The sequence below is a fragment of the Rosa rugosa genome, chromosome 7, assembly GCF_958449725.1.
Source record: "Rosa rugosa chromosome 7, drRosRugo1.1, whole genome shotgun sequence".
NCBI classification, from domain to species: domain Eukaryota; kingdom Viridiplantae; phylum Streptophyta; class Magnoliopsida; order Rosales; family Rosaceae; genus Rosa; species Rosa rugosa.
Genome location: NC_084826.1, coordinates 12,426,852 through 12,438,523, shown reverse-complemented (window position 1 = coordinate 12,438,523; position 11,672 = coordinate 12,426,852). Strand labels below are relative to the sequence as shown.

Sequence of the window (11,672 nt, the reverse complement as noted above, 5' to 3'; positions counted from 1 at the left end):
ATTCAGAGTATGAGACTATGAATCGACAGAAGCTCAGAAAAAAAAATAAAGAATCAAAACAATGAGAAAACAACTAGCAGAAGTGCAGAACTATTAAGTACCAAAATCAATCTCTTCAAAATCAATCAAAACTATTAACAGATGTACCAAAATTATGATAACAGACCGTTAGAGACGTTTTAGCTTGTGAGCTTAGAAACCCCCAAAACTGATGCAGACCAAATCACCAAAATTGTTTTCTTCTTTTCCTCGCATACCTTCCTCGCAGACAATCTTCTCACTGCCATGAATGATTGAAAGGAAATCGCATAAGAGATGGTATCGAACTTTCAGATTCAAGATCGAACTTTCAGATCCCAACAATCAAGTACAAAGAGAATTACTTACAGTGGGTCGAACAGTACAAGCAAAGCCGTGGGTCGGCGGCGACACGGTGGGTCGGCGGTTCAGCGGTTAGAGATTCTCAGATTAGGGAGAGTGCGAGTGTGCGAGACTTAGATTGAGGGAATGAGTCGAAGAGAGGATGAGAGAGTGAGATTGAGAGGTTAGACCGTTAGAGATGGGTCGGCGGCGACATGGTGGGAGACTGAGACTGAGAGAGGCTGAGGCCTGAGGGTGAGTCGAAGTTTGGGAGAGGCGTTGAGGGAATGAGGGTTAGGGTTAGGTCTTTAGTTGGGATCGTAATCCCCTGCAGCATACATATTGTAAGCCTATTATCATACCAATAATATACAAACATGTGTCAAAGAACAATACCTTCGGGCTTTTTTTTTTTTTTTTTTTCTGCGGCCCGGGCCCGGACCGTTTTATATTTATTTCGGGCCGGGCCTTCAAAAACAGGTAAAGGAAAAACTAAAGCCCGGACCGTTCAGGCCAGTCCCGGGCGGGTTCCGAGTCGGGTTCCGGGTTTCCGGGCTAAAATCCCAGCCCTAGAATCCTCCCCCATCTTTGATGGGGTTCCTGTCTGATACCATCTTCGGGATAGGAACTGAACTGCTGTCCAGAGTTGTTAAGCGATCGAGGTGGAATTCATTCCAATCGACGAGCTGTGGATTGCAAATATGTTCGAATTAAGATTTTCTTCAACGGGTGTGGCCCAAACGTGGGAGTTTGAAGGGAGCTGTGATCGACAGAGGCGCACCCCACAGGCTTGTGCAACAAGGTAGAGGTTTTATGGTTTTTTTATTCGAGCTGTACTGGGAGGGATGGCCTACCCATCCTCGATGGTGGCGGAGTGCGAGGGAGATCTGGCAAGGCCACTGCAGGCACGACTTATAGATGGTGATGTGGGTCCATTCTCTTGTGGCTTATCTCACTCATTATAGGGTTGCCATCCTTGCTTGCTGTTGAGCCGTCAAATGTCGGGATGGACCGTCTCCGGCGTTTTGTGACACATTTATCTTGTGTTGCTAAGAGGTTAGCACATCTTGCTAATTTTAATTATGTTGATGGGTTTTGGTTAGATAAGGCTCCTGCTATTATTCATGACATTCTCTATGAAGATCATTGTATTGTGTCTAATGTAACCCGAAGTTCAGGCTACATGTCCCCTCCAAGGCATTTTGATTATGCACCCATTAATAATAATATCTAGGTTAGGGGAACTTTATCCCCTACCTTCCTTTAAAAAAAAATCAACATGCATATGAAGTTTTATTCAAGATTGATAATCTAAGGCCTTTATTTGTTTCTTGGATCAGAGGTTTTAAAGTAGAAAAAAGATTTCTGTCTATATAAAAATTTACAAGGAGAAAGCTGATTGTATTAGTGAGAAAGCTTATTGTATTAGTAAATTATGATTCTGCGTGAGTATAATCTTTCCAGTGTGTCACCATAATTGTAAAGCAAATGGAGTAGCAAGTATAGCACTTTTCACTAATTAGTGCTTGTTATAATACATATGCTTAGTTGAGACTCCGGTTATTATTTAGGATGTTTTCTTGATGTTTAGGCAACGTTCCCTCCATGTATTTTGCAGTTTCATTAAGGCCCCGTTTGGTTCGCAAAATTGAGGATTCAGGAAAAAAAAGTCATTACTTTCATTTGTTTGGTAACTACAAACTCCGGAAATACTTTCTTGATAGAGGGGAAAATAGGGGGGAAAATCATTTCACTCCGACCCCATGGGATTGATTTTCCCTTTCTATTTTCCAGCATTTATTACAAAAGTTTTGGACAACAATACCCTCTCTTGCATATAAAAATTGGTGTACTTTTGAATTTTTATGATGTTGTTTTTATCTTAAAATACAAGAGTATTATTGAAACATTGATATATTTTTACTTTCCTTTCCTGCACCAACCAAACACCGGAAGGGAAATCAAATGGTCTTTCCTGAATTTTTTCTCTGCTTTACCAAACAGAGGAAAGAAAACCTGACAGGAATTTTAATTTCCCTTCCCCATAGGAAAGACAAGGGAATTGATTTCCCTTCCGTGAACCAAACGAGGCCTAATGGTTAAGACTTGAGGGCAGCCGTACTGCCTTTATTTCAAAAAAAAAAATACAAGGAAAAAGATATGGGAAATACTGAAATAGAAATCTTTTAACCCCTTGGATTTATTTTTGCCCTTATTTCTTACTTATGAGCATTATGTACGGTTTTTTTTATCGTTAAATACGAAATCATGTGACTACAATATCCATAGAGCGCAGCTATTTGCACCTCACTTGGAGCTGTAAGTGTATATACACCCATCTGTCGCAACTTATTCATATTAGAATTACTAAACATATCTTAGAAGATAAGTATATATTTATATAAAAAAGACGAAGATATTATTAAAAAAATTGAATAGATTTGGATTATTGTCCAAACCAAAACTGTAATGAAACTAAAACTATGTCCCATTGGGTTATCAAATACCAACAGCTGTAACAGAATTCTCAGAGTTCTCCTTTGAAATTGTAAGAAAACTAATTTTCCAACAGTTTGATTGAGCAAAGTACTCCTAATTAGTAATTTCTAATTAAAAACAATTGAGCTGAAGTGCTTGGTGTGACACTCGATTCAGCTATTTATTGTCCAACTGTTTAAGTCGGTAGATCAAATTGGGAAGCATTATTATGGAGAAGAACCAGCAAGAGAGGAAGTCCTTTGGTTCCCCTTGCGACCTGCAACTGTTTAATATGGTGTGGACATCATCATCATCATCAGTTCATCACTAACATGAAGAAACGTTGCAAAGCTCACTGCCACATTACACGTGTGGCACACATGCTTACATCTCCCCAAACCCCAACTCAACTTAGTGTTCATGTACAATAGAACTTTTGGAAATTCTATTAGGCACAAGAAGAATAAAAAGAAAACAAAGCAAGATTAAAGATGATTAGCAACTATAGCAGAGCATAACTGAAGATTAATTCCACTAGGCACAAGGCGGTACTAAGATATACATAGAACATAAATAACAAATTAAAGATTGTTATTCCATCATATCTATTAATTCATGATGAATCTCAGAACATGTTCTTCATATTTCTATACTAAAATGGAACTATTAATCGGCGAAACTTTAACATAGCCAGTATCGATCATCCATTTATTGTCTTCGCCTGCAAAGCAAATTAGAACAAATGAGTCCAAAATAAAAAAAAGGTGGGCTCATACATGACTGAGAACACAAAAATAAAGTAATAGTAAGCATCGTCAAAGTAATTAGAGCATCTAACTCAAAATCAATATATAACAATAAAGAAAGGATCAAAACTAAAACATGTCGATGAAGAAAACAATGCTCAACATTCTGGATATGTAGTAGTATGTGCATAGTCTCAACTAATGCCCTAATACTCTTAGTCAGAGCCATCTCAAAAGTTTTAGAGGCCCTGTGCGAGATTGAGAATACGGCCCTCTTTAACCGGTCTTACATAAATATATTATTGAAAATTTTTGTTATATACAAACAAATATAAATACAATTAATTTTTTTAGTGTTTGTTTTGTTTTGGGCCTCTTATATATCTTATATTATTTTTCCACTTCTTAAAAAAAAAAAAAACAAAAAAACAAAAACAAAAACAAAAACAGAAACAGAAACAAAAACAAAAACAAAAACAGAGAGAAAGAGGACTAAAACTTGTAAACAAAAATTCCATTAAAACAAGCAAAACTACAATTGGATTATTAACGAAGATTAATACAATACAATACAATACTACCCAAAAAAACATAATAAATGAAAGAATTATAAAGGATAAATGTATTATCAACAACAAAAAAAAGAAAAAAGGACGAAGGAATTGAAAAGGAAGATAAATATAATTTTTTGGGTAGTGCAAAAATAAATGAAAGAAGAATAAGGGATAAATGTAGTATCTATAAAAGAAGAAAAAGAAAATAGTGGAAGGAAAAGGGGCCCAAAAAAAAAACAAAAAAATACAAATGACATGCAATGTGAATCGAACTTGTATCACAAGGTTGAAAAAAGAAATTCGGTGTCAACTGAACTACAAAACATTCATGCAATTGAGGCCCTTTCACAAAAATATATAGTAGCAATAAGAATTATATAGGGCCCCATAATTTGGGGGCCCTGTTCCATCGCACATGTTGCACGGCATCTAAGCCGGCTCTGCTCTCAGTAAGCATATTACAAATCCTGTATATATCAATATAATTTTTATCTTAATTACCTTTCTTCCCATGTTATAATTGCCACCCCTGAACCTCTTAGATTTGGGACTCCCAATGACGCTTTCTTTGTGGATCACATTAGGCAAAGGCTTCTTCTTCCCATGTAAGTGACCAGGCGGGGGAATTGATGAGTGAGTCTCTGGGCCTCTGTAATCGATTTCATAAACCTCAGTAGTACTATCCACCATCTCTGATCTTTCTCCGCCTTAAATAACCCAGAAACCAATTAGTTTGACAGCACAGAATTTTAGGAAAAGAAAGAGTGATCGATCGATACATAGTTAAGTACGTACCTCTTGCAAAGTAAGGTGTGGTAACCAGGAAGAGAAGAAAGAGGGTGATGAAGGTAGAGTACTTCATGAGCTCCATGGCATGCCAATAATAAGGACCTAATATAGCTGAGTCGTGTGTCAGAAACTCAGAACCCAAATGAGGTTTTATATAAAGAGAAGAAAGGACTCACGGAAGAAGCGAGGCAAAGGTAGATTAGGCATGCTCTTCAGCTTTTTTCACAAGTGAAACAGTCGCAATCTTGCACAGCAATAAGTTTTTTCAGGAACAGATCGATATGGATGTGCTGGGTTGGAAACATTAATGTTCTGTGCAAGTGTTACCTGTATATTGCAAACACCACATATACAATTTATATTAAATTTTCAGCCTTTTTAGTACTATTAAGTTTTTTCTTTCTTTTCTTTTCTTTTTTCCTTTTCAATTTTAATTTGTTTTGGGACAAATGCATGTGTGTATAATTGAATGCGGGGACATCTCATTTAGCCCTCCTTGGCTGGACTTCGCATTAATTAGTACTCTTATTTGGCTTTAGTTCTGCTTCTTTTTGTCATCAAAACTACATATTATGCATTTTGTTTAAATGTGTAGCTAAAAGAAGCGATTTTGACCGATAATTTGGTATGTAGTAGCCGGTTGATGAATTCGATAGTTATGTATATCGCCCTACTTGAATACTTCTGAAATATTTGTCAAATTATTATATTTAATCATGTGTTTTTGTTCTTTCTCATAAGAACAAAAAGTGTTGAGAGAATGAATACAATGGAAATAAAAAGCAAGATGTGCATCCAATAGTCTAGTTCAAAGAGACTAATGAACATGTAAGTAATTGGGTAGAGTAAAGTTGCAAGCGGAGATATGAAATTCTTTATTTCACTATTATAAAGAAAAGTTCAAAACCGATGGTAATGCATACTTATTATCTCATATTTCGGCTAAAAAAAATTTCAAAGTATAACTCCATTAGTGTAGTATGTTCTCTTTGTATGTATATCATACAATTGTAACATATGTTCTCTTTATGTTGAACATGAAAATATAATTACAAACTAAATGCCCTCGAGATCTTACACAAAAATGTATCAAGATGTAATTAAGACGCATGGGAAGGAAAATTATTACATCAAACACAATTATGAGAGATGCTTTGAGCTATATACTTACAAAATGATCGGCCACCATATTAGAAGAAGAAAAGATTTGTGAAACTAGTAGTAAGATGTTGAATGTCATTGATGAGTGTCTACCCTCTTAAAAACCTTGAGATTCTTTTGACCCTCTTGACAAGGAAAAGAGAATCAACCAGTATATTTTTTCTTTGGCCTAAATTGATTATTACATTACTTTTCATCTAGTAAGAGAGATCGCCTACATCACTTTTTGTGTGTGTGTGTGTGTGTGTGTGTGTGTGTGTGTGTGTGGAGAGAAGATCGAGTTTGTGAGATTTACGTTTTACCAGTATCTCTATCCATCTGGTGACGTTCTTTAATTTGGGTAGCAAGAACAAGCCTAAAGGTGGCTTCCCGAAAGTTGAACTTGGACGCCAAGAAACCTAAGAAGAAATTTAAATCTTCTACGGTGGTAGTGGACGTTAAGATGGATGCTCTAATGGTGTTAGAGTTGGCAGAAGAGGTGGCCGTGGGGGTTAGCTTTTCTAAATAAGGTCGTTTACTTTTAGCTTAAAAATAATTGAGGCTATAACTTGAATTGTTCAGTTTTTAGTCTTAGTATTGTCTGGTTATTTGGTTCTCGAAGCTTATCTCATGGACTCATGGTGATATTATGTTAGGGTCGTTTTGGTTCCTAGACAGTGGTTCAATTCTGACGTAGCCTCTTTGGGGTGAATCATTATTTTATATTACCTACATTTGCTATTATATTGGAGTGACCTCCTTCTTAAAAAAATAAATAAATAAATAAAAATAATAATCTATCTTGTGACCAAATGATCTATCAACCTCACTCATAAGAAGCATTATTGATCACCTAAGGTGGATAAAAGGGAAGACTAGTTGTTGTGGCATGGGATCATTAGAAATAATACATTGCACCGCAGAAAAGCTTTGACGTTAACCATGTCACACTCCATAATTCTTCATTATAACAACAAAGGATAAAGTGGCAAAAATAAAATTTATGAACCTAGGTTGCCTAATTGCTGATCATTGTATCACATGAAGCTGTAGTTTTTCTTTCTAATTTAGGAGTAAATTTCATTTATAACTTTCAATAAGATTCATAAGTCAAATTAATATAATTGAAATAATGGACTTATGTAAAAACTTTTGTAAAAACTAGTTGTAGCTTGTGGCGGTCCTATACCTGCGACGGAGTAGGGTGGTGTCTCACCTCTCTCTCGTCTACCCTCGTTTCTTATGTTATACGTCACAATTAATTCTTCATTACAACACCAAAAAGAATAAATCGACAATTATAAAAGTTACAAATCCAAGTTACCGAATCTCCTATTATTTTATCACATGATGCTATACATTTAAAAATTCAATGAGACTCATAAATCGAATGTAAAAAATGCAAACCCTAAAAAATATGAAATTATTAAAATCTTTATCATAAAAGTGATTGAATTAAAAAGAGAAAAGAGTACACCACCTTAATAACTAAGAACTATCCTCAAGTAAGATTGAAGGAAAGGGAAGACATATATGGTGGCTCAACTTTAAAGTTTAAACTTTAAACCAAAGTTGTAGACTTGTAGGTGACTATAACTAAAAGACAATGTGTTGCAGTATTACAAAATTTTAGGGCCCATGAAACTGCCTCTAAACTTGGAGCTAAATTTCGTATATCATCCATTAATTAGGTCTACTTCCTTACTGAATACGTTAGGCCATCTCCAGTAATGAATTATATATATACGAGATTTTTTTTTTTTTTTTTGAGGTAGAAGAGGTCAGCCTTTATTGAAAAATCGGAAAATTACATATGATAACAGTCAGCTGCAATAGTAGCTAATAAGAATGAAGGAGGAGAAAAATAAAAACATTCATGTACTAGAGAACTAGTGTGCGCAGCCATTAGGTGTGCAACCTTGTTGGCATCTCTTCTAGTGTGAGTAATCTGCAAATTGGGATTTGAAGCCAATATGGAGGTCAAATCCTCATAGATACGACCCAAAAAGGAAGTGTTAGACCCTTCAGAGCTAGATAGTTGTTGTTGCACCATCTCAGAATTAGTTTCTAACACAGCAGGTAACAAATTTTGAGCTAAGGCAAACTCAATTGCCATCTTACATGCCAAAACCTCTACATGTTCTGGCGAAATTAAACCCGCCAACGGCCTCCCACCACCAGCCACCATACTGCCATATTCATCACGAACCACAAACCCAACACTTCCCACTCGTGAGACATGGTGAAAAGAACCATCCACATTTATTTTCAACAAGCCAGATGAGGGAGCTTTCCATCGAGCAATTATAGGACGACCACTCCCTTGAGTAATCGGTCTGGTATTATGAAATTGAAACTCATGCAATCTTACAGTAGACTTGAGAAACACATCAACGTACAGCATGGCACCTTTTATTGTCCCAAACTCTACTATTTCTCTCCTTCCAAATGCCCCACAAAAGGTAGATAAAGTCCCCCAAGTTCAGTAATGAAAGGTCATGGACACATAAACTTAACCAATGCAACAAATCACAAGATATTGCATAAGAACTTAAACATACTTGGGCCAACACTCCTCTACTTTGGAGAATCTGTCTTGTAAAAGGGCAATCACGAGTAATATGTAATGTAGTCTCCAATGCACTATCACACAAAACACATACTTGTGACTCCAACACCACCCTTTTAGAACCGAGTCTCTCCATGGATGGAAGAACATTATGGCACACTTTACATATGTGAATCTTTACCGAATGAGGAATCTTCACTTTCCACAATTTTTTCCAAAAATCAGTGTTAACCGATAGCTCAAAGGGTACACAAGCAGGAGAATGAGAGAAGGAGAACATGTACGCCATTTTAACAGAATATTTCCCATCCCGTTCCAATTTCCAGACCAATCTATCATCAACCCTTCTCAAACTTAGAGGCACACTTAAAATGGCCTCCACTTCCTCTAAAGAAAACAATCTAACAATCATATCATAATTCCAAGCACCATTAGTAGTGCGCAAATCAGAAACCTGAGCCACTTCAGCAAGACCTGCTGCATTCTCATGAGGCCTACCACTAGGCAAACTTGGCAACCAATTATCATTCCAAATATTGACCTCTGTCCCAGAACCAATTTGCCAAAATTTGTTTTGCTTCAATAGATCCCTTGTAGAGAAAATACTCCTCCAATAATATGAAGGAAAAGAATGATTATCTGCCAACCAAAATGAGCTTGTAGGGTAATATTTTGCCTTAAAAATTCGAGCAAACAAGGAATTAGGGTTAGAAATAACCCTCCACACTTGTTTAGCAAGCATCGCCGAATTAAAGCTAGCCAAGCTACGAAACCCTAGTCCCCCTTCTTCTTTCGGATTACACAACGCATTCCATATTTTCCAATGAATCTTTCTTTTATCCATTGTAGATCCCCACCAAAACCGAGCACAAAGCTGTTCCAAATCTTCACAAAAACTCTTTGTCAATTGGAAGACACTCATATCATAGGTAGGTAACGCTTGAGCTACTACCCTGATCAAAATGTCCTTTCCAGCACCACTAAGTAACTTCCCTTGCCAATTAGAAAGCTTCTTAGCCAAATTTTCCTTAATGTACTGAAAGGTTGCAGTTTTCTTTCTCCCTACATAAGTAGGTACTCCCAAGTATTTTTCATGGGAGTCAACAACTTCTACTCCCAACAAACTGGATATTTCTTCTTGCATAGCAAAGTCCACATTTTTACTGAACACCATTGAACTTTTGTCAAAATTAACCAATTGTCCTGAGGCCCTCCCGTACGTTTCAATAACTTCCTGAATCTGGTAACAATCTTCCAAAGAAGCATGAGCATATAACATACTATCGTCAGCGAATAAAAGATGATTGACAGAAGGGGCTCCATCACAAACCTTAATACCTTGAAGCAAACTTAACTCTTGTTTCCGGAGCAATAAAGCAGAGAAACCTTCTGCTCTAATTAAGAATAAATATGGAGACAAAGGATCCCCTTGTCTCAGTCCTCTACTAGGAATCACAAGCCCCGAGGCCTTCCACGGACTAAAAATGAATATCGGACGGTACTAATACATTGCATCACCAACTCAATCCATGAAGAAGCAAAACCAAATCTGTCGAGAACTTTTTTCAAAAAGCTCCATTCCATGCGATCATAAGCCTTGCTTAGATCCAACTTCAAAGCCATAAAACCTTCATTACCCTCCCTCTTGTTATGAACAAAGTGAGCAGTTTCATTGGCCACGAGGATATTGTCAGTAATCAATCTCCCCGGAACAAAAGCACTTTGATATGGAGAAATCACCTCAGGCAAGATCAACTTTAATCTGTTAGCTATTACCTTAGAGCAAATCTTGTAGATAACATTGCATAACGAAATAGGCCTCAACTCTGACATATTTTTCGGATTATCGACTTTGGGAATTAAGCAGATATGAGTAAAATTAATTTCAAGAAGAAGTTGACCTGAATGGAGAAAACTCTGAACTGCTTCAGTAATGTCTGCACCAATAGTGTCCCAATAATGTTGGAAAAAGAGCGGAGGCATACCATCCGGTCCCGGGGATTTTGTGGGATACATTTGAAACAAAGCAGTCCTCACCTCCTCCTGTGTATAAGTAGCACACAATTGTACATTCATTGCCTGTGTTACACACTGTTGTATAGCTGCTAAAGTGTCGTTCACTGCTTCAAAATCTATATTGGAAGCAGTAAACATCTTTTGAAAATAAGTAGAGATAACTTTTTCCAGACCTGCGTCATTATCACGCCAATTCCCATTTTCATCATAAAGACCATGAATGAAGTTTTTCCTCTTTCTATTGTCAGCCTTTCTATGAAAAAAGCTTGTGTTTCTATCCCCCTCCTTCAACCATGTCACTTTGGACCGTTGCTTCCAGAAAGATTCTTCTTGTGAAAGAAGATTCTGCAATTTGCTCATCAGCTCTTTCTTTTCATTCTGCACCTCCACTGACACAGGAACATCTAGTAACTCCTCAAGACGAGCACGTACCCCCAACATCTATTGCTGCCTAGTCCTGAAAGCTCTCTTCTGCCAATCATCAAGCTGTATCCTTGTGAACTCAATCTTCTTGGCTGCACAGTACATAGGACTTCCAGTCACGTCTGTCGCCCATGCTTGCTTCACAACCTCATCACAATCATTATGTTGAAGCCAGTAAGCTTCGAATTTGAACCGGTGCACTCTTGGTCTTTTGGCCAAGGGAACAGAGCTGGCTTGTAAGAGTATCGGAACATGGTCAGAATCACTAGGAGCTAGATGACACACTCGTGCATGCCCGTAGATATCCCACCAACAGGGTGTACAAACTGCACGATCTAACCAGAGTTTTGTGTCAGAATTCCACCATGTAGACATAGCACCCTGAAACCCTAAATCAAGAAGGTCACCATATCCAAGAGCTTCACGAAATCCACACATCTAACGTTCCGAACGAAGCATCCCCGCAATCTTTTCTCCATTATTCAGGATTTCATTGAAATCCCCAATAACAACCCAGGGTAAAGAATCGAGATCACGCAAATTCTGTAACAGTTGCCATGACCGATCTCTTTCTGTCGTCCTAGCATATCCATAGAA

The 11,672-nt window shown here is 37.3% G+C and overlaps 1 protein-coding gene across 1 annotated transcript; it reads right to left on the bottom strand.

Annotated features, from left to right (window-relative positions):
• Window positions 1–3,330: 3,330 nt before the first annotated feature.
• Window positions 3,331–5,248, bottom strand: LOC133719704 (uncharacterized). Its single transcript, XM_062145873.1, has 4 exons — window positions 5,104–5,248; window positions 4,934–5,029; window positions 4,640–4,845; window positions 3,331–3,559 (listed from the first exon to the last, which is right to left on the bottom strand). Exons 1-4 carry the CDS (start codon window positions 5,132–5,134, stop codon window positions 3,539–3,541), a joined length of 354 nt encoding a protein of 117 aa, XP_062001857.1. The 5' UTR covers window positions 5,135–5,248; the 3' UTR covers window positions 3,331–3,538.
• Between the last annotated feature and the right edge of the window lie 6,424 nt (window positions 5,249–11,672).